Source organism: Oryzias latipes, chromosome 19 (genome assembly GCF_002234675.1).
Source record: "Oryzias latipes chromosome 19, ASM223467v1".
NCBI classification, from domain to species: domain Eukaryota; kingdom Metazoa; phylum Chordata; class Actinopteri; order Beloniformes; family Adrianichthyidae; genus Oryzias; species Oryzias latipes.
In genome coordinates, this window is record NC_019877.2 from 12,396,399 (window position 1) to 12,419,990 (window position 23,592).

At 41.4% G+C, this 23,592-nt stretch overlaps 1 protein-coding gene across 11 annotated transcripts in view; it reads left to right on the forward strand.

The window, feature by feature from the left end:
- LOC101167491 (neurexin-1a) overlaps window positions 1-21,088 on the forward strand; it is a 59,065-nt gene extending 37,977 nt beyond the window's left edge. For 4 of the 11 annotated variants that reach the window (XM_011488276.3, XM_011488278.2, XM_011488277.3 and 1 more), the window contains 12 exons: window positions 639-665; window positions 3,152-3,274; window positions 3,529-3,910; window positions 4,282-4,472; window positions 5,829-6,002; window positions 7,089-7,208; window positions 7,869-8,050; window positions 9,633-9,804; window positions 10,721-10,810; window positions 11,828-12,138; window positions 17,062-17,140; window positions 18,029-21,088. In XM_011488276.3, the coding sequence (XP_011486578.1) occupies window positions 639-665; window positions 3,152-3,274; window positions 3,529-3,910; window positions 4,282-4,472; window positions 5,829-6,002; window positions 7,089-7,208; window positions 7,869-8,050; window positions 9,633-9,804; window positions 10,721-10,810; window positions 11,828-12,138; window positions 17,062-17,140; window positions 18,029-18,330 (2,153 nt within the window). In that variant the 3' untranslated portion in view covers window positions 18,331-21,088. The remainder of the gene's footprint in view (window positions 1-638; window positions 666-3,151; window positions 3,275-3,528; window positions 3,911-4,281; window positions 4,473-5,828; window positions 6,003-7,088; window positions 7,209-7,868; window positions 8,051-9,632; window positions 9,805-10,720; window positions 10,811-11,827; window positions 12,139-17,061; window positions 17,141-18,028) is intronic. The other 7 variants (XM_020712221.1, XM_020712222.1, XM_020712225.2 and 4 more) reach the window with 3 other exon arrangements.
- The last annotated feature ends 2,504 nt before the right edge of the window (window positions 21,089-23,592 follow it).

The window sequence follows — 23,592 nt, forward strand, 5'->3', positions numbered from 1 at the left end:
CAGACCGGTGCATCCCCAACATCTTTAAGGAATCAATGTAACAAACTCACAGTTTGTGAAAACACACAGATGGTTTATTACTCAGGTAGCTGCAGCCCTTTTTTTTGTTTTTTTTTTAGCTGTGAAATATTTCTACCCAGTTGCATTAGAGTTCAACTACATTCACAGTACACGTTTGTACACAGGGGTGCATGTGTTGGTCTCTGGTTGTCTGCATCCACGCTCTTTCCGTGGTTGACGCCGCACGACACACCAAGGCATTGTGGGTCAAACAATTGGGCTGGGTGAGCGACTAGAATGTGTTTGGTGTCATTAAACACCTTGACACATCTCAGTCACCAGATATTTTAACCTGGTGACTGGAAGCGTCGCTCAGGCCACAGCAACAAAACTGCTCATTTTGGGACAAAATTCCATTTTTTTCCCCCCTGGATATGCCCCAATTGGAAATAAATCACATTTGTTGCACACTGTCATGAGAAAACACATGAGCCTTATGCTTTGACAAAGCAGTGTGTTTTCTCAGCAGTGCTTGTGTCCTTGCAATATGTGCGCGGTGTGTCGATGTGTGTGTCCCCAGGGCGTGGAGGGCATGTTTGTGTGTGCAGCATTAACCCTCTGCTCTGCTCTCCCTCCAGACTGTATCAGGATAAACTGTACCGCCAGTAAGTGATCCTCCATCTCACCTAAACTACCCCCCCCTCTTTCTCTGTATGTATGGTGATTGCTTTTAACATCTGTTTTCAACGTTCACATCTGCCTTGTCCTCGTCGCTAATTCAAATTATCACCGCATCTCCAACCAGATCTATGTATATATATTTGTGCTGAACGGGGGAGATTCACCTTTGAGTGCTGAGCTGCACCGCAGGAGAGCCGAGGGTGTTTTTTGCTGAGGGCCAGGGTTTTTCGAGCCAGCCATTTTAGCAAAGAAGGAAGGGAGGGGAAGAGAGGGCGACGATGGGGAGCTTGAAGGAGGGGAAAATGAAAGAAAGGGAAAGGAAGGAGGGAATCTGAGTAGGAGGTGTACCAGTGAAACTGTGTGAGAAGGGAGAGATAAAGAGGCGAGGCAAGTTAGCAGGTAGATGAATGCAGTTTGGAGCTGCAAGCAAATGACTTTCTCATGGCAGAGACAAAAGACGTGTCATCCCTCTATCTCGCATTGTCGCACCCTCATCCAGCAAGCCGGCTTGTTTTCGTTGATTGCTCATTGTTCTTGTCTAAGCCCCGCATGAAAGACTTTCAGGCGGTGTCTTATATGGGGCATTTTGGGTTGGTTTGGGTGAGAGTGAAGTATAATTCCATCACAGGGAGTTTCGCTCTGTCATGATGGCAGAAAAACAGGAGAGAGTGAGATAAAGAGAGGTGAATACTCCGTGACGACGAAGAGGTGGTGAAATGGACGACTGCAGTTGCCATAGAAACCCTACTAGCCACACAGCGCCATTGCTATTTCGCATGTCTGCTGGCCAATTTTAGACCAGTTGTCTCAATGAACATTTCAGTAGGCAGCCACTTTTCTAGCGCACTGTGTATACAATAAATTATACATATCGTATTCAAAGGGGAGGAAAATGTCTATTTAACAGCCAGGCGCCAAAGAAACAGTCCACTCAGCAGTGGAATAAAAGCCTTGGCATTTCAGAGATTTGAGGCTTATTCCTCAGAAAAACCATTTGTTGTTTGGAGCTAATTAAATATGAATCACATTTGCGATTTTGTTTTCATTATTTTGCTTTCGTAATCCTCACTAGCTTGTGTTATTTGGTTTGATCTGTGTTTCCTCTGCAGCGAGCAGGCCCCTCGTGTCTTCTTGTTTAAGATGTCTTCTATCTTTGGCCCAGTATCCAGACGAGTGTGCAACCTGACTCGCTACTGTCTGAGCCCCCAAAACAGGTGCTCCTTTGTCCGTCTGCAAGGCTGAGACAGATCAGCATCTGATTTTCACATTCTTTGAGTATTCAGTTACGTGTGCAAACGGACACACATTGATGCATGCACATATTCCCTCCCTTTTTGGTGCTAAGCAGTGATCCATGGTAACAGGATGAGATGCTCATGCCCAGAGCACAGCTGAGTCTCCTCAGGGGAAGCTTGTTCTCTCTTAACACACAACGCTCTTTCAGCTTTGCAGGTCATTCCGTTCTGCCATGTCCAGTTTGATTGACTTCTCATCTTTGCTAAATTAATCTTGCGCCACAGCATCTTCCTTCTACCTCTTTACCTGCGTGTGTGTGTTTCGGTGCGATCCTGCCTGTGTGCTTCTGTGATTGATGTGGACACGCTTGACATTTTCCGCTGCAGAATCTCCTCGGGTCAGTTTACTTCTCACCTCCCCCACTCATTACCTCCTATAGGTCACTGTAAGCAGACACAGTCACACTCCTCACATCGAAAGCACTTTGGAGACGGAAAAGAGTTGATGTTTGTTTGTGCGGACGTGTGCTGGGAGGTGGTGTTGAATGTCACGTTCAAGGTTGGAGTGGAGCTTGTAAGGAGTAAGAGCAAGGAGACTGTCAGTCTGTCAAATGTGTGCAGTCAAGTATGGGAAGATATAAAGTAGTAGATGGGCAAAGAGGGAGGCATCATGCAAAGACATCGCCGCTCCTCATTCTGCTGCATATCAGCACCTTGGACAGCATTACAGCGCTCTTTTGTGTGTCTACTGCCACCGTGAGGATCCCTGCAGCACTGCAGTCAGCGGAAAAACATTACAACATTACATATGTGGAGTTTAAAGGTTTTAAGGGAAAGTTTAGTAGTCGGGAGTTTGCACCCTAGTAGGTAGTGTGGGTAGGTGCTCGACATGTTGACGTGATCAGCCCACAGATGGACCGTCTCAGAGTGGGCCTGTTGTGACTCATTTTAGGCATTCATTTATGTTAATTTTTGTGTCTGTCTGTGTCACATCACATATCAATCTGGAATATCTAAAAAGAGACTTCTCCATCTGTGTGAGTTGACACAGAGGTGTATGGATGCTTCCTCTCCCTTCAGCCTCCAACTTCCATTTTCTCTCTGTCCTTGGAGTTTGATTCATCCTCGCCTTCCTCTTCTTCACCTTCTTCTTTAGGCTTTCTTGTCTTCTCTCAGCAACTCTGTCTTTTTTCCCTTCTTTGCACTATGTTAATGGTGATCTGGGCTATGTGTAGGTAAAGGCCCTGAGACCATCTTTGCTGGGTCAGGCCTCAATGATAATGAGTGGCACACAGTGAGGGTTGTCCGGCGTGGCAAGAACCTCAAACTCACCGTGGACGATCTTCAGCCTGTTGAAGGTAACCAAAACAACTTTTTTTGCTAATCAAACGACAAATACATTATTTGACTTTAATTTTTGAAAACATTTTCTATTTGGAGGACATCTATATATGTAAGTGACAAAAAGCCATATATATATATATTTTTTTTTTAATAAGCTTTTTTTTTTTTTTTTTTACAAAATTGATTAGAATTTGCTTCCTGAGCAACAGCTGCACCTCAAAACAATCTTTCCTCAGTTCTTACCTCTGAGGTTTACCCACACCACCAGGTCAGATGGCAGGGGACCACACCCAGCTGGAGTTCCATAATGTGGAGACGGGAATCGTGACGGAGAAGCGCTTCATGCCCGCTGTGCCCTCCAATTTCATTGGCCACCTTCAAGGCCTGACGCTCAACGGCATGCCGTACATTGACCTATGCAAGAACGGCGACATCGACTACTGCGAGCTCAACGCCGTCATTGGTTATAAGACCATTGTGTCCGACCCTGTCACGTTCCGCTCCCGCTCCAGCTTTGTCACGCTGTCCACGCTCCAGGCCTACTACTCCATGCATCTCTTCATACAGTTCAAAACGACATCTCCCGACGGACTCATTCTTTTCAACAGGGGAGATGGAAATGACTTCATAGTTGTAGAGCTGGTTAAAGGGTGAGCAGCTTAATTCTCTGCCTAGACTGTTTATGACATTCCGACATCTTACCAGTATCTACAAATAACATACAAATGAAGCCAAATTTCATTAAAATGAAAGTGCTCGCTATGCTTTCTCAGTTTTTTCACTGTAATGGGATTTAAACAGCAAAAAGAAACAGTTTTGACCTAAAGGTTGGCCTTAAAAATTGCATTTCTGCAGGCAACTGGCTGTTTATTTGCTCTTGTTATCAAGCTAGTGAAAGAAGGAAAATAAAGTCCCGAAGTGTGACCCTGTGATGTACTTGAGAATGTACTTAATTAATTTGCTTTTCCATTTCTTGCCTATTTAACTGCCTCCACCCTTCTTTTCTTCTTCCTTGACACAGCTACCTGCATTACGTTTCTGACTTGGGAAATGGAGCACATCTGATCAAAGGGAGCTCCAACAGCCCTCTGAATGATAACCACTGGCACAATGTTCACATTTCCCGGGACACCAACAATCTTCACACAGTCAAGATTGACACCAAAGTCACCACACAGACTACGACGGGTGCTAAGAACCTTGACCTAAAGGGTACACACAATTTTGACATTATTTATCAATAATATATACATTTCTTTACCCATTTTGCTTAAATAAAGAAAAGGTTTCCATGTTTAATAGCTCAGTTAGTGATTTCAATGATTTTTAATGTAGACCAACAGCTCTCTGATTCTGCATCTGTAGGCTAAGCTATAGTAAAAAGAAAATAAAGAACTCAGTATCAGTTAAAAGAGTTTTTAAAAATCCCTCAAGAGACCGGCTTCTTTTAAGTTGTTACCTTCTTCTCTCCTGAACGTCTTTCAAGCAATTTACCTCTGGTACTCCGATTCCTCCCTTCGTTCCTGAGGTTAATTGAAGTTGCATTGCTCCGTCTTGCACTGTATATTAATATTAAAAAAAAAACATCTTTACCTTCAAAAACATTTCTTAAACCAAAATCCTCTGTGTCCAAGGATAACTTTTTTTTACTTTTTTGTGGTATTTATATTCTGCTCTTTCATAGCACAGAGCATTAGTGCTAACATTTAATTTGAATTTATTTTTTTTAAATGCTTCTTTGCTAATGCTATTTTAGTTTTTTATCAATGTTTCATCACCCTAAAAGGGAAGGCGTATCATAACTTGTGTTTAAAATTCCACATTAACACCTGCTATTTTTAAGAAAAAAGGTGTCTAAAAACAAAAGTTCTATTTTTGGTTTTGCATTCCATGCCAGGTTTTTTCTCAGGCAGCAAATGAAAAGAAGCTTTTACTGCATTTGGATAGAGCCAGGGTCTTGTAATCTCAGTAATTACACTCTTTGCACACAGCTTAATTTACTGTCTTGCAGTGCTATCAGCAATTACAAGCATGGAGAGTGATGTCCATTTTATAGTTACTCACAAGAATAAAACAATAAAATGTCCACATTCATAGGTTGCAATAAAAGTAATTACTTTTCTTTTCATATTTATCAAAAAAAGGCTGGCAGTTCATTTGCAAATAACAGGTGGCAACACAAGCCAGTTAAAATATACTAATATTGGGCTGCTACACTGCAAACACAAGCCCTCTAGAAAGAAGTCAACATGTTCAATAATTGAACATTTTTCTTTGAAAAGGCAAAATAAATTCTACCAATGGGTTAGGAAAAAAGTGTTTTTTTCTATTTTAAGAAAACAATTCTAGTCACTAAGATGTGTTGTCTTAGACTAAGATTATTTTTGCTAAAAAAAAATAAAAAAAAAACTTAATTAGGATTATTTTCTTGCAAGACAGAAAATAAAGTTTTTCTTAAAACAAGTTTTTTTTTTTTACTTCATTAAGATTCAGTTTTTGCATTGTACTGATGTAAATGTAAGATTTGTCCTAAACTGGATCAGTTATTGAGTGTTATTCATTTGACAGGTGATCTGTACATTGGGGGTGTTTCTAAAGAGATGTTCCGAGACTTGCCTAAGCTGGTCCACTCCCGTGAGGGATTTCAGGGTTGCCTAGCAACGGTTGATCTGAACGGTCGGCTGCCGGACCTTTTGGCCGATGCCCTGGCAACCGTGGGGCAAGTGGAAAGAGGATGTGAAGGTAAAGCGCAAACATACCCGAAACTTGTGGTCCCCACCTGCCTCCGCCTCTGTATCCCACAATCCCTGCTGCCTTTTTCTCCCAGTTTTTGTTTTAAAGCTCACGCACCCTGTTTAATACCTGACTAACCTAGCTCTTGGTTTGTTATGTGTCAATTTTACACTCTTTCTAAGCATCCTGTCCTAAGGCATTCCCCACACTGTTTTTTACTCACTTCACAGGCAACTGTGTGCATTAACTAACCATCTAACTTAATTTGCTTGTTTGTTTTTTTGTTTGCTGACAAAAGTTACATTGATGAAAGCTGACTTGAAAGGTATATCATTATATGTGAGCATGTGAGACACATGCTTGAAGGTGCAGAAATGTGTGGGAGTGAGTGTGTGTCTGAGCAGCTGTATTGAAACTACCCAGTGGTGTCCAGTGTTGTGTGGATCCCAGTGATCCAGAATCAAAGGCCAGATTGGATTTAGCTGGTGTGAGATGGCGCAGTAGCTACAACTGACTTGAACTGACCACCATCCCACCACCCAGCATGCTTAGCTGCATGCTCTCCAACCCTTCCCACTGACTCCCAAACTAAACTTCAATACTCCACTGCTGAATCATTTTACACCTTTTCTTCCATGCCTCATGTTACAGGCACAGCCAAGGAGAACTAAGTTTAGATCTTTGACGTTCTCCTGTCTGGTTTTAGCACGAGGCGGAAAAAGGTGCCAGACCAATAGAGAGAGTATTGGGTTAAAGGCCTTTAAACAAAACTTTACCTCTTATGTAAAGCTGTTCCTCCTGTCCTTGGCGGATTTATTTAACCTCAACGCCTGCATGCTCTCCACATTTAGCTATTTTCACTCAAATAAGTTAGTTTCAGTTTCTACTATAGATAGTGCAGCATCTCTGTAGCTTTTAAACTTGAAGGTGTTTCAAGAAAATCTGGTTCTAAGACTGCCTCACTTTCCTGCGTGAATGTTGTCAACAAAATAGGCTGTCGACAAAACCAAAAACCAAAAAGAAAGAGAGGACACTGTTTTTCTTTTCTTTCAACTTTTGCCACCTTTCATCACCTCATCGTGTCTGTTACTGCAGGTCCCAGCACCACATGTCAGGAAGACTCCTGCGCAAATCGGGGAGTTTGTTTGCAACAATGGGAGGGCTTCACCTGCGACTGCAGCATGACCTCTTATGCTGGACCTCTATGCAATTACGGTGAGTTCTCCCAACTAAATGAAATTAAAAGAGATGTTTTTAAAGTTCTGCCTGGTAATTTTTTATTTGGAAAATTCTGCGATCTGTTTAAATCACAGACAGATTTTTGAACATGTTTCTTGGACGTTTGGTTTTAAGCATCATAACCTTTATTGTGTGTAATTATCCACCACTCGGGGGCACTGTCAACTATTTCTGAAATAAAACAACACTACCATCCCAATAGGCTGTTGAAGTCTCTGCTATACAATCATTTCAATTTTACCTCAGGTTAAAGTCACATACAAATTGTCTCAAGCTCTTGACACCTATTGATGCAAATATGCATCAGACCACTTTGGCTCCAAAATTACCTAAATTTAGCATATACATGAAAGGAAAAACATAAATGATTTGGAAATAAATTCAGGCTTCAATGGGTTAATGTAACCAAATGATAGAGAGCCATGTGAGTTTTTCATGATATGAGTAACTTCAGCCACCTACTGAAGTGATATGTGCCAAACTGGATTTTAAAAGACGTATACAAGGAACAATCTGAATTATAGGACACTATAATTAAGCTTATTCTAATGTTTTGTTTTTTCTGAGGTAAAATTGTGATCTTGAATGTGTTTTTAAGCTTATGATTTTGCCTTTGTTATAATCTGCGTGACCAAGGTGGTACTACCTACATCTTTGGCCGTGGCGGAGGACTGGTGATTTACACATGGCCCCCTAATGAACGTCCCAGCACCAGAGCAGACCGGCTGGCTCTGGGCTTCAGCACCCAACAGAAACATGCCATTCTGCTGCGAGTAGATAGTTCTTCTGGTCTGGGAGACTACCTACAGCTGCAGATAGTAAGTAGACAGTCACATCTAGACAATAAGACAAAGAATTTCTTTGTGTGCTGCCCCTTGAGTACACAAATACAAGTCTGCAGACATTATTTATTACAAATATTGCTAAATCATTAGTCATTACTTCTTCAGATAAACAATTTCACCAAGTGCATCACACAACAAGGTTCAATTGCCCCAAAATACTGTTGCCCCACAAATATATCAGTTAATATCAAGCCCTCATTGCAGTTCTCTCTCAGCCCTTTACTTTGGCAGCAGTGTCGAGTGGTTTATTTTACTCATGAGGCCATTATGTTGAAACATAACCAAACTCTACTCAGTGGTGCATTTGTATTTTCTGGGTGATTGCTTTCCTTATTAATCCACAGCTTCCTAAAGGGCTCCCATAAACCCTTAATGTGTTTGCAGTCATACATGACGCAGACACTCTCGGATTATTAGCAGGCAATGGCCGTTGGGCCAGAATAATTTGCAATTATTCTGTCAGGTAATTATCATCCTCGTTCCTGATTTTTTTTCGGGATTCAAATTCAAAATATTATATTCGTTTTATAGTTAATTGTTGTTATTTTTTTTTTGGGGGGGGGGGGTAATTTTAAGTACTTTCCTGAATATATAGGATGATTAGATCCTAACCAAGAACAGTAAGACAAAAATACGTACATGTGTCAAATGGCGTTATTTAAAACTTAAAGACCCACTCCAATCATCCTTAGATCTATTATAAAAGCATTCCCAGTAGTCTTTTAATTGGGATTTTCCCACTGTTAGCCTAAATCTAAAAACGTGTGTCATTTTCTAGGATATGGTTTCTGTAGTTACCCTCATCCCCTTGTTTATGTGCAAAAAATGGCTAGCAATATTGGAGGTATTCATACAGATTTGAGCCAGATATCAGCCCGGACAAGGAAACAAAGCCATATATGGATCTAGTTGTTTAATTAATTAGAATGGAGCCGTGGAAGCTTCTACATCAATGCCACAATCTTTTGCCAACAACATTTTTGTACCTGCTCCTGACTCACAATTTAAATAAAGAAATATTCCAAAATGCAATTCAGAGCATAGTTTTCTTTGTATTTGTCCTTGATCATCAAAAAAAGCCACAGGAACATGTTAAAAACACCAAAAACAGCATTTTCAATGGGGTGGGTCTGTAGCCCTTGTGCTATCCTAGGCACTTTAATGTTGGGAGTTGGGTCATCTAGACCCACTAGACAGTGCGCTGAACTTTTTTTCTTTAATGATTTGTGATATTCACTGGTGTCCATGGATTACCTGAAATCTTTCCACCTTTATCCACCTTTGTCATGGTAGGGAGAACACGTCAATGTAAGGGTGGGGTCATCTAAGATAGCACAAGGGTTAAAGGTGCTGTGAAGAATTAAATAGATAAAGGTAAACCTTGAGCCTAAACTTCATTGGTTAAGCAGCATTTTATGTTTTGAGAAAAACATTCAAGTATTCCCAGCGAAGACTTTCCATAAAAACTCGTGCTCATTGTAATTATCCTAAAGGACCTCAAACATACCTTTTTAACTCAAAATCTGACAAAACACTTCTGTTATCTTCTCTTCAGGATAATGGCAACATTAGAGTGGTGTTTAATGTTGGAACTGATGATATCAACATAGAAGAGAGCTCCAGGTTTGTCAACGACGGGAGATACCACATAGTTCGTTTCACCCGCAGTGGTGGCAATGCAACCCTCCAGCTGGATGACCTGCAGGTCATAGAGCGTTTCCCCTCAGGTAGGCCCTGCCCCGCCCACTGCCCCAGCAGAGCACTGCTTGTCCCCTTAGCAGATTTAACTGCACCCCAGTTCAAAGCAACCCACCTCTTCCTACTAATTGATGAGCCACATCAGTCTTCCTTTAAATGTCTATTTTCCAGACTGAAATATAGAGTTGAAGCTTTGTTTCATGTTGATGTGTTTGAAATGAAATATGTGTGATCTGACAAGAAACATGGCTTTTAAATAAATAAAATAAGATAGCCACTGCAATAGCATGTGTACTAGACAGCTGTGTCATGATAGGCCTTTTAAATAGTGTTAAAGGTAACTTATGTAAATAGTAACTTTAGGTGTCAGTGTTTGTTTTCTCCTCATAAAAGAAATAATAACAGCTGGTGCATTTTGGACAAATAATAATTTTAAAAAACTTGTCATATTTTGAGATAAATGCTTAACTAGAGAGAAAAAAATAAGAAAAATTGTATGTTGTTGAATATAGTTTTGGATTTTATAATTGTTTGCTTTTTTTATCTTTAAAGTGGTAAATATTAGGTGCCAGCCTTTAACAGTGAGATTTTAGGTAGCTAAAATGCTAAATGCTAGCTGTTGTGAGGTGTGTGTGAGGGTTCTTCCTGTATGTAGCTCTAAACTTAGCCAGTTATATAGGCTTTATGTGGCAGCTGTAACATTACTGTGCTCTTTCAAATGTTAACCCCTGAAATGTTTCTTTAAATTAAAGCCAATGAACAGAGAGTAAGAGTCCGCTCACTGGAGACTTAGTGATCTCAGCTCTGTTTTCCAGGGAAGTTCAAGCTGACCCAGTTCCTTGCAAATATTGAATGGACCATTACTTTCTTTTCATTGCTTTTTCTTTTTGTATCCAGCTCCTGTATGTGCGTAATTACTACTGTGTTTTCATCTCTAAATTAAAGGCAACAATGATAACGAGCGCCTGGCCATCGCCAGACAGCGAATCCCCTATCGGCTTGGTCGAGTAGTTGACGAATGGCTACTCGACAAAGGTAAAAACCCTGATTAAAATTCCTTAAAACTTTCAGCTTAAAATTACAATTTCAAGGCAGTTGATTATACTCTTGTGCACCATCAACTAACATCTAAAAATCTAAATCCATAACTAAGTATTTAAAAGTTGGGCAGCTGTAGTGTGTAATACTGTGTAAACTGTAGTGCCTGTGAACGTATCTTGTTAGTGTGTATTTTATAATATCAGGTTAAAGGGACGATGGAGAAATTTAAATGTGAATAAGTCAGTAAATAGCAAAGAATTACTGATAAAAGATGCTTTTACTAAGACTGGAAAATAATTGTCAAATTGTAAACAGTTAAGCATTTACTAAAGATTATATGATGAAAATAAGATTTGTTATCAAATTAAAGTACATGCAAAGTATGATGACATGTAAGAATTATATAAATTTGAAATTAATTATTAGAATAATGCCTTTTGAAAAAAAAAGTAAAAGATTTCCTCATAAACTACAGCTGAAAGACATAAATTAGCCTCTAGTCCCTTTAACAGTGCAAGAGCTTATAAACTGTGCATGCTTTATAGGGCTGTGACAACAGTTCTTTAGATCTCTGTCTGCCTGTCTGTTGCTCTTTCAAATACAATGTTGTGCCGCACAGCCATCACCATAGCAACCATCTGTCAGCCCTGTCTTCTCGGGGCCTTATGACTCTTCTTATCCGCTTCCTTTTCTCCTCCTTCTGTTCTGTGGCTCATCATCCTCCTTCTTGACTTCTTCAAAATCTTCCCCCACTCTCCTCTATACTGTCCTCACCCCTTATCTCTCTCAATCTCCTCCACGTTTCTCCACAGTTTCGACTCGCTCTGCCATGCTTAATCTATCCTATCCTCTCACCATGCCTTGGGGGATGATGGATTGTGTAACACTCAAGAATTATTATGTGTGGACGTACACACGTATGTGATTGCCGGTTTGTGTGTGTGTGTGTGTGTCGTCTGTCAAATTTTCTCCTCGACATGTTGCGGTGGGTTTTGGCTTGCGTGTTGGTAGGTCGGCAGCTGACCATCTTCAACAGCCAGACGACGGTGCGCGTTGGTGGAGATGAGAGAGGCATATCCATGTTCCAGGGACAGATGTCTGGTCTTTATTACAACGGCCTCCGTATCCTCAAAATGGCCGCTGAGGGACACCCACACATCAAAGTGGAGGGTAGTTTGCGACTGGTCGGCGACATTCCTTCCTCCTCCATTACCCCGCAGTCGAGCGCTGCAGCTGGAGGCAACAGATCTGACTCCGCCCCCTCGATAAGTGACATCACAACCACGACAGCCACCAACAAGAAGCAGGGTGCCACACCACAGGTCAGAGTCAAGTCACAACCTTTTTGTGGGACTTCCTTTAAGTGTTGAAACCATAAAAATGTGTACAATCACTGCGTTATTTTCCTCTAGATTACCAATCAGAATGGGCTGATTAAGAGAAAGAGTCTGAACACAGATCACTAACTAAGATGGCTTCCAAATTCCTTCACTACTCTCTACAGAGTGCACTGAGGAGTGTGCAAATGGGTGATGTCATATTTGCAGTATAAAAAAAGTAGTGAGCATGGTGTCTGAATGGCTTTTAAAATTCTAGTCCCACACTATATTGTGTTTTAATATCTAGGGAATAGGGAGGGAATTCGAAAATAGCCTAAGTGTTTTCCCAAGTGAGGACCTGCCAGAATCAGTTGGAGGGATTTACACGGAGTTTAACCCATGTGTGTGTTTTTTTATTTGATCAACCTGTGCTTTCTGAAAGGCTACTGGTAATCTTAACTTAACACAAAATGATATAGAACCTCTCCCGTTATGGATGAAACAACCACGAATAAGTGGAAAATGTTTTGCCTATAACAGCTAAACAAGTAGTAAAGGTAAATAACAAGAGAATGAGCATTTTAGTAACACAAAAGTCATGTAAACGTTACAAAAAATGTGTTGTTTTTCATGTCTCAACATATTTCCATACAAATATTTTAAAACATTTTAAAAATCAAAGCATATAAGAAAACAAAAAGTATGGATAAATAATTTGCAGCTGTAAAATAAACTCCAGCATGTGTTTGCAAGCAAGGCTTAGCGTTTACTCTCAGGAATGAAAGCAACGTTTTCTTCTTTTATGTATTTTTGCAACAAGGTCTCCATAGGTTTGAATGTTGGAGCTTTTTAATAAAAGAAAACAGTATGGATATTTAATGGATGGAGGGCTCTCGTCGCTTTCTGTTACACCACATTTACTTAAACGGATTAGATGGCAAAAAATCTCAAGTAAGTGGTCCCTCCCTGCAGAATTGCAAGACGATAAATGCGTGTGCTAATGGAGGATGTAATAGCTTTTCTGTATTATGGGTTCAGTAAACAGATGCAAATGGAACAATAGCGGCAGAAGGGACAAGTGAAACACATAATTGTTATTTATGGGGACTTTGAGTTGATTTTATTTTCAGTAGGGCATGTTCAGCAGGTACAGCACAGACTTTTTTGATCCATTCAGATGACTGAAGAAACGATGACAGGCTCTTTGTGGGTGTCAGGGTGTGCTGCAGTTTTTTTTGTGAACATACATATATATATATATTTGTGTTCTTCATGATAAGAATTGCCATGGAAATAGTGAACCCCACAACCTGCAGCTTACTTTCTCTCACTTGTCCAGGCTCCCACAGAGGCTTGTTTCCTCTGTGTATAAAACCACCAGCTGTTTTAGACATAAATTATGAAACACGGATGGCTGTGAGATCCCCCTCAGGCATCAATAATGGATATATGAGCTAGATGGATTGCACTGCAGATTGAAATGACTGTCAAAGAGGCAGATTTCACACCTCACCTTTCTTTTTCTTCCTGTCCATGTCTGCGGGGGTTGGATGAAACGCTCAACTAAATTGATGTACAGATGCTGAAGTCTGACAAGTATATGTGCATCAGTACCACTGTATGAAATCTGGGTCAGACTGGCTGCATGCTCAGAATATTGAAAAGTGTGTTGGTACTTGTGTTTAAGTCACTCGGTTTTTTTTACCTCCAGAACTCTGCATCTCTGTGTTGTACTTGTTTAAAAAAGAATCCATTGCTTCTCCGCCGAGGGTGCCTTGGGTTGCCTGGCAACCAACATGGCCTTAACCAGGACACACGTAAAGTGTAAAGAAACGTACAGATCGCACATACAAAGACTCAGGTGGCTTTAGCACAACAGCTTTGCGGCACATTGCATCACAGGCGGGGCAGAAAATGTGTTACAAGCCAAAATAATCGCGCGGTTGAAAGCAAAACACCTCGAGCTTTGAGGGGGGAGAAAGGGGGATCTGCCTAAGTCACCCCTTGGGTTTACCTGTACCATGAGCGCTTTGTACAGAGAACAATTTTTGAGCGCTGCCTTCTGAAGTCCACAGTGAGTTGATTTGTGCATTGTGCTGAAAAAGTGGAAGGGATTAATAATGCATGTCAGCTGAGCACCAGCTAGGAGAAGAGAGGCAGCGTGTTTATGCTAGAGGGGCGCTCTGAGTCACAGAGAGCGAGTTTGGATTTGATGTTCGGTGTCTGTCTGTGCGCCTTTGTGCACATCTTCGTCCGTGTTTGTGTCTTCTTTGTTTGACGCAAAGACTGATGGGAAAAAAAAACAAATCTCTGAGAAGTGCCCAATCGGCTATCACAGACACACTTTCACAAAAACACAACACTTTTTATCCCCTCCCTCATTTTATTTTCTTTCAACCTGCTTTGCCCTCTTTGTCTCCACCTTGCGTTTTTCTATCCATCTTGCAGAGATCCTCTCCCTTCATGCTTCCTTTTTTTTAATGTAATTTCATTTCTCCTCTCCTCTCACTTTCCCTGTCTCCCTCTGCCTCCATATCTTTCCATATTTACTCATTGCCCCCCTCCTCCCATCCTCAGGCCCTCCCTTCCTCTCTGTCTATGGTTGAGCTCCAGTGATAGGCTGTTAATGCAGGCGTTGTATGAGTCTATCTCACCATCTGCAGTAGTGGAGCTAGCTCCTCTTCTCTCTCGGCAGGATCTCTTCATCAGCCTTCCAACTTGAACCTGAATCGGCGATGTGTCTGCAGATTTGTTGAATAGATCAATGGAGCGTTCTTAACTCCTCCAGAGTTTGTGTGTCATTTTCAGCTGTGTAAAACAGCGGGAAAACTACTGAATCTTCTGCAGGAGAGTGTGTGAGCACCTAGAGCAGGTACTATGTGTGAAGTAGGCAGTCAGGGAGGCTTGGATGGTCGTTGGCACTGTTCGGCTGCTCAGGTAGAGATTTTGCTCTTTTAGCATGCAGATACTGTCCTCTTTTCTTTCTGTCTTATTTGTTTCGCATCCCTCTCTTCCTTTACTGTTCTCATCCTGCCACCTCCGTTGTTATGTCAGCGTGTTCTGTGACAGACAATGAAAGGATAAGACAAAAAGAGAATAAGAAAAGGAGGCTTAGTTGAAGTAAGAATTCATGTTTTTGCTCCTAGGCGGCTCGTTTATCAAGTTTTCCGCTATTGCATGCCTCTAGTTAAACTTCACCGTGTCCTGCATAATAGCCAAATCAATACTTGTGCTTCCACTTTGAATTGGGAGGTCAGCTGATGAAGTGATGTCACAAACCAGAGGAGGGACCTTCTATAATCCATTCTTCTGCTTTTATTTTCACCAAATAGATATTTAAATGGGTGTGTTTCCTGAACGGGTTGAGCACGGCGGCTGGACGTTGATCAGTGACAGATGTCATGGGTGATGAGTTTCTGGCTGGTGATTGGTTCATGTGCTATTCAGGTCCTGGCAAAGGCACACAGGTTTTATTGGCTGGCTAGATTCCAGAGACTGAGTTCAGCCTAGCAGCATTTGACAGCCCAGTGGGCAGAACTGATTGGAAAGGAGCTGCAGAGTCAAGCATCGATGACCTAAAATATGTTTCACAACCTAAACCACAGAAGACTTGTCAGGACCAGTGCCACACCTTACAAGGCTGGTGAAGGCTTTGATGAACAGCTGAATAAACTACTTCCTTTTCCCCTGTTCAGTTCATGTAACAGGAAACGCACATGTCAAGGAAGCAGTTTTTGATTGATTTTTATGTTTCTGTAATTGCTAACCACAAGCCCCACCAGCCACTTAGTGATATGATTGGATTCAATCTTCGTGTCTCCAGTTTGTGTGTAATCTTCCTTTGGAGATCTCCTGTTTTGGTAGCTCTGCAGCTGCCTTCTGTTCTCCTTTATTCAATGAGTTACTTTCATCCACTACAATGCATCACAATCCAATTTTTAATTTAGTGCCAGCACTGAGCGCCCAAACCTGCGCTCATGTGCACTCATTCAAATCTCTCATGGCCACAACCTCAGGAACATAGATGTTTAACAGTAGTTCATGAATATGCGCGCACATTTGTGTGGTGTTAAGTAAAGACAGCAGCTCTTTGAAGTCTTCCTCTCGTCTTGTCTTCTTTTCTCTCTCTGTCTTCCCAACTGACTCCTCAAAATTCCTTTTATCCATCCATCTATCTTTCACCAACTCCCTATTCTCTCTCCACACTCTGGCTAGAACAGCAAATCAATACACAGGTCCCCACTGAGGCTGAACACTCCCTTTTTTTTATTCCCCATCATTTTTTAAAAGCCTGAACTTAGAGTTACCATGGCAACAGGAGGAGCAAGGATGGAGAGGAAAAAGGGCTCCTGTTCCATTGAGAGGAAGCCAGGCACAGAGATAGAGCTGTTGTTCAGGTATAAGTTGGTTGATGTATTTGGGAAAGCAGCTTTTCAGGTTCAACACGAATGTCTGATGAGTGACGGTTTTGTTCAGTTTGTGCATCCTCACCCGGTATGTTTTTTTAAATGAAGTTAGTTTCAACCTGGTCAGGTGCATCCCTGGGTTTCAAATACTTTCAAATGAGGAGGACTACACAGGAAAAGCAAAGGAAGTAGACAAACCGAACAGCCATAAGGAGAAACAAAGGGGGGAGGGTTAAAAGAATGGAAGATGATAACTGGTGGTCCCCTGCGGATTTAAACGGATTCATTGTCTCTCTCTTTCTCTCCCCCCTTCCATCTTTTCTTGTTATTGGCCACCTGACAAATGCTGGGGGGCCTAAGTGTTTGCGGGAAAGTAAAAAAACAAAAAAACAAGTGGGTGACAACTGTGCATCTTCTGTTAAAAAACTGTTAAAAAATGAAGAACTGTGAAATGCAGGTAGCGCCTGTGTTAACACGAGCACTCACATGATTTATTTATCCTAATTTGCTCTGTTCATAGTCTGCGGACGACCTGCTGGTGGCGTCAGCCGAGTGTCCAAGCGACGATGAAGACATTGACCCCTGTGATCCCAGTTCAGGTGAATTTGCCCTTCTCTTCTGCTTATTTCTGAAGTCCTCTCTGTGCTCACTGTCACTCAGGTTTCTTTTTTTACCGTTTGGTCACTCACCGCTATGAATTTTTTATTTTCACTGTGCTCTCTGCCTCCAGAAACCACCTCCCATCTCCATCTTCTTTCTCTGCTTCTTCCCTCCCCCCACCTGCTCCTTTTCTTTTATCTGCTTTCCTCACTCATATCTGATGGTAACACTTCAAATCCTTTCATTCCACTGACCTCCTCCTTGCTTTACTGGAATTAAGATGTGAATTCCTTGTATGTCATGTCAAACCATTGAAAAGAATATTCCTTTTATCACGTTAATCAAATAGGATATTATGAAATAATTTTAAACCTTCTCCGGGCTCGGAAACGTGCATTCGAGCGACCACTTCCAATGAAAAGTCTTTGTAAACGCTGGTATGTTGGCGTTTTTGACTTTCCCATTTAAAACTCTTGCATTAACGTCTCACTACGCAAGTTTTTAAGTCAGTTTTAAGGCCCTTTGTACAAAACACGCAGCCATTGAATGCACGCTCTGCCCGGCTGGAATTTTATAATTTTATAAGTCTTTCATATATCAGAGTAGAGCTGTTCAAGAAAAAGGCTGGAGAAAGATTTGCAGGCTTCAACATTTTGCACATGCGCTAATATTGAGTAGCGACAGTCCAGTGTCAACACCATATGCTAAAAGTGCTTTGAAGAACCCACGTTCAGGGCCTTCGTGAACATACCCGTTAAATACATGGCTTAAGCTGCACTTTTTTGAAAAACAAAATAAGAAAGCACTATGAATGGACCTTGTTGCTGCCTGTATTTGGATTACAGTTCATAATACTTTGCATTGTTCTCACCCATACTTTTTCATAGCACGCTCTCCTCTGCCAGAGGTTCCTATATTTGGAGATCCATCTCCAGGGGTGCGGGAGAGCAGCAGCACCACAGGGATGGTGGTGGGCATTGTTGCAGCAGCCGCCCTCTGCATCCTCATCCTCCTCTACGCCATGTACAAGTATCGCAACCGCGACGAAGGCTCCTACCGCGTGGACGAGAGCCGCAACTACATCAGCAACTCAGCCACACAGCCCAACGGCAGTGCTAAGGACAAGCCTTTGGGCATCACCAAGATCTCTAAGAACAAGAAGAACAAAGACAAGGAATATTATGTCTGAGCTGGAAGACTTTCAAGACACATACACTTTTCTATATACCCATATATGTACATAAATAGATATATTCTCAAAAAAATCAAAAAGCAAAACTACACTTACACACACACAGACATACTACTATTAATGTTTACTCTTGAAATATCATACCTGCACACATTCTGGCGAGAATAGACACACACAATCATGCCCACAGATCTTCATTTAAGCACAAACATACAGAAAAACTGGTCTGGGGGCACAACCCCTCACTGTACAGTATTTACCAATGAGCAGAGCCTCTCAAGAGAGCCTCGTTTTACAAGCAACACCATTCCCAATGACTTAGAAAGCACCAGATCACTTCCCACCAACTTGGGGCCAGCCAAATCAAAACAAAACAACAACAAAAACCGCCAGACACTTCTCTTCCGAAGCAGGACCTCTGCTCGGACGGAGAGAAGGCCATGTAGGACTTTAAGGAAAGCACATGGCAGACTGTGTTTGGAGTGAAGCAGTGTACCAGAAGAAAGATGATGTAAAAGCACTAAGACAAGCACTTAAGTGTCTCTTCCAAGCTTCTTGGCCTTTATCCTTGTTAGCAGACGGGACTCAATGAAGCACAGCAGATGCGGAGGAAACAAGCACAGTTCGTCCAACCCCCCACCCCCCCACCAAGCTTCAGGAGGAACCACAAAAACAGCTAGTTTAGAGGAAGAGGCAGGGCTATTGCCCATTCATATAGTGGATTGATGCTGCAGTGCCGATGTTTTTACGGCAAAATGTAAATGACAAGATGGAATCAACGGAACCTGAGAGATATTCTCCCGGACAAGATACTTGAGACTTCAGATGCTACCTACAGACACCAGTCTTGCACGACTGCAGTGTCACACTTGCATACAAAATGGACACCACACGCAGATGAAGATTTACCTGTAACGCTACAGACTCCCACTAACTTCATAACTGACTCTGAAGACTGTACAAGAAGGTGAAAATGTTCAATATGATACTCGTTACGATGAAGATGCTGATGAATTATGAAGAACATTTGGGCAGTATAGACTCTAGGGATGGGGGGAGGGAAGGGGTCTTATTGCACGTGACTTATCTTACTCCGTGTGATTTATACCGCATTGAAAACTCCTGAGGTCACACCATGACACGCCATCATAAAACGACCACGTCGGCTTTGAAGTTCTCCCACTACAAATGGTTTTTAAGGAATATTTAAATGGATGAAAGAATTCTTTTTATTTTTTTTTGGCAAAAATGTGACCATCTGGAGTGTGCTGCATGCCTGCGTGTCCGAGCTGTGCCGTGGAGTGGTGGCGTGTTCCACTCAGACCAGATCTGTTTGTCTGTGGGGGGGGCGGGCGGACGGTGTTGCATGTTGAAATGTGACACCTGGATGGGTTCCACTACCCCACAGGACTGCCAAGTCCTGTTTTCTACCCTGATGTCTTTAACGCCACTCCCACTGTACCTGCTCTAACAACCCCGTTTTATAGTAAAAGAAATTAAAAAATAATAAAACAGTTGAGGCAATGAATCAAAAGCAGAGAAGTAAATGTGTTACTGATAACTATGGATGCCATGGCCTATATTACAATTTGAGTTGCTTTAATTGTAACAGCTCTTCCCTTTTTCTCTTAGCAGCCATGCTGTCCACGATGGGTGACTGATTGCTCAATTTTTCTGTCATGACAGGGTTGTGTGTTTTCTTTCTTGGCAAACTCCTGCGAGCGTGTGAGTCCTCTAAACCTCATGATACTACGTGTTCCCCCATAAATTAATAACACAAAGAGTGCCATGACAAGCCCCTACAGTTCTTCCAGCAATGTAAGCGAACAGGCGGATCCGTGCAGTATGAACCAGTGTAAGGAGAGGCATGAAAAGGACTGTGAGACTTCAGTTAAAATTAACTTTCCACATTCTGTCCTTTCTAACTGGTCTTGTTGGTGTCTTTTTCTCTTTTTCTCTCAATCCAAATCTACTTCTGCCTCCTCTCTGTTCCTCCATGTCTTCAGCTTTCTTTTCCCTCTATCTGTTGTATTGCCATCCTAAACAAAAAAAAAGAAGAGCCGTGTCAACCAATGGGATTCCATTAACCATGTTTATTTTCTATATGTACACTTTTTCTACAGTATTTTCTTTTATTTTTATTGTTACTGTTCTTTGATGAACATAAAGTGAGAATTTATTATGAAAAATAGTTTTGAAGATTAATGAGTAAATAAAATATTACCCAAGTGAGCCTGCAGTGCGTCTGTGTGTTGGTTCTTGCTCCCGTCTGCCTGTAGTTATCAGCGTGGTGTCTGTCATCCAATTATTCCCGGCTGCAGGAGCAGAAAAACTCTTGAATCGAATACTAATTTGCATTTTTTCTGGAGTGTATTTAAAAATAAAAACTGAAGGCAAACGTGTTCCTTAGGGGACAGGAAGCAAAGTTTGTATCAAGAAGAAAACACTTGCAATTTGATTATCTTCTTTGTGTTGTTGTCAGTTTAAATTCAGGGAAGCAATAAAACTACTATCTATTTCATTTTTAATCCAGGAATGGGGATCTTTCATAGCTGTGGTTTAACTATGATATCACAAGCTTGGGTTTCAGGGTGGGAATAAGACAAAACAAGACGACTAAAGACATCACATTCAACTTCGGAAGTTCATGATGAAATGTTTTGCAGTTAGAAATGGAAAAAAAAAATTTCTCTGAGGATGTAAAGGAGTTTTTAACCGCCATCCCCTCATCTGTTGTTTGTCTGCAAGCAGCTGCTTCGGAAATGTCTGCACCTGTAAATAGGTTGCAGATTTCCCTTTACACCTTTTGTGTCATGAAAATATGAAAAGGCTTCGCCATTATTTTTTTATTTCTCATTTTTTTGCAGCTATGATCTGTCTAACTGGGACTGTCGATGTATAAATAATCCCTGGAAAGCAGGGCTTTGAAGTGTGAGTCAGTGCTGCAAATGTTATAAGTCTCCACAGACTTATTGTTTTCTGGATGAAGGATTCCTGAGACTGCAGGACTGAGCCTGCATCCTCAGGTGAGGGTTGCTTTTTCAAATAAATACTCCTCCTGTTTTGCTATCTTTTCCTTCCTCATTTGTTTTTTATTTACCTTTAGTTTCGTCTTCAGTTAACAGTCTGTGCTTACGAAAGCTTTGCGTTAGACTGAAACAAATTGGTGCTTTGCTGTCCTTGACCCCAGAAGTGCCTCTAAAACTACTGGATAACACCAAAATAATACCCTTTCTGATTAAAGTGGATATTTCTATTTGAAAAAAATCATTATATAAGTCAGTCATTCTGTTAGGGATCATACAATCAAAAGAGAAAATCACCTGAAACAGTATTTAGAATCTCAAGGTAGTTGAAGTCGCTCATTTTGTTCAGATCTCCACATTTTCTGCATGTGACGATTTCTGCTTTGGTAGCTGCACCCCTTGATGATCTCCTTTTCTTGCTTTCAGTCACAGCCCAGCCTTCATTTGGTGCCGCAGGCAAAAACAAAAAAAAAAGTCCTCTGTTCTGTCCGCTCAGTTGCAGCCATGCTGTCAGGTGCTCCCAGCAGATCAGGCCATTGTCAGACAGCCTCACCCATCCCAGTCAGTCAGCTCAAGGATCTTATGGGATTCTTTTTAGACCAACAGAAAATGTCAGCGCTTCTCGTACACAAACAATACTGTGCACATTGCCACCAAAAATAAGCTGCTTCCAGATGTAAACGTTGGATCTCAGTAAAAAACAGCTGCCAGCGCATTTCTAAGTGGAGTCATAATCTAAAACCAGAAAATGCTCTTTTTTTTTAATTCATCAAAGTAATTGTTTGGAAACAGGAAATGAATCTTGAGCTAAAATCAGATGTATTTTTTCCATGCTAAACCGAGTATTTGTTGCTAAATCAACCAAGCTGTCCAAAAAGCAAATACACACGAAGAAATTATCCGTTAATTTTCCTAACCTGCTTTATCCCTCTCAGGGGTTGCTGGAGCCTATCCCGGCTACTGTCAGATAAAGGGTACATCCTGGAAAGCTTGCCAGACCATCACAGGACCTTAAAACCACACACACTTACGTATAAGGGGCAATTTTAGAGTCACCACTTACCCTATGAAGCATGTTTTTGGATTGTGGGAGGAAGGTCGAGTGCCCAGAGAAAACCCATGCATCCATGAGGAGAACATTCAAACTCCAATCGGGAAGGACCCAGCCGGGGTTCTATCCAGGGTCTCTGCAGTGTGATCTAAGTGTTAAAGTCCAACAACGTTCATCTTTTGATCTATTTTAAAAGTGTTTCCAGTTGTCTTTTAATAATGAATGTGCTGTTTTTAGCCAAAATTTTAAAAATAACACAGTTGTTTTCAAGGACATAGTTTCTGCAGAGCGGCAGGAGTTCATTAAAAATTTGCGTCTGCGTTGTAGGCGGGACTGTTGGCACAGAACAACCGCCCCCCCTTCCCCTCCCCATTGCTGAGAGCTCAGCTTGTGGCCTGTCCTTTGTGTTTTCTGGGTCACAAATATGCTCTTCTTCAAACAGCATTTATTTTTTCTGCACCTGATTTACAACAATTACAATAAAGACATACTCAGAAATGCAAAATTTGCACTTAATTTTCTTTATATATGTCCTCCATCATGAGAAAAATGCCACAAGAACACGGTAAAAACACCAAAAACACAATTTTCATCGAAGTGGGTCCTTAACCACAATCCCATAGTGCAGCCCTAACAATAAGTGTCATTTTGAAAATTTTTAGCAGCTAAATTGGGGTCTCTGGTTCTCTTTTTGTAATCCTTTTTCAATCCCATAAAAAGCTGTTTGGCCACCTTCCTGATTTTCCACTGGCCTTGTGTCCAAAGCATCAGCTCAGAATTGTAACACCTGTCACAAACATGTAATATGATAAAAACGAAGTCCTCATTTTACATTTTATTTTGCAGTATCTCATTGTCTAATATGGTCTTCTCGTTGCTACACTCTGTGACCTCACCCTCCCAACCACAGCTCGCCTAAACAAACAGCTGTTCTCCACTAAATTAAAAAAAATAACCTTGCACTTTTTGGACATAGCCTCTGGGTCTCTCGGCCTTGGGTTCCAGCCCAGCCTTCCGACATCAGTACAACATGCTGCAACACTGGGATTCCTTCATCCATGCCTCCACTCTGTTACTGTTTGCATGAAAAAAGCAGTAGTTTTGCCTTAAAATACAGAATCCAACTGTAAATTAAAAAAAAAAAAATCTATAGTCTATGGGTGATGTTTTCTTTGAAAAGAA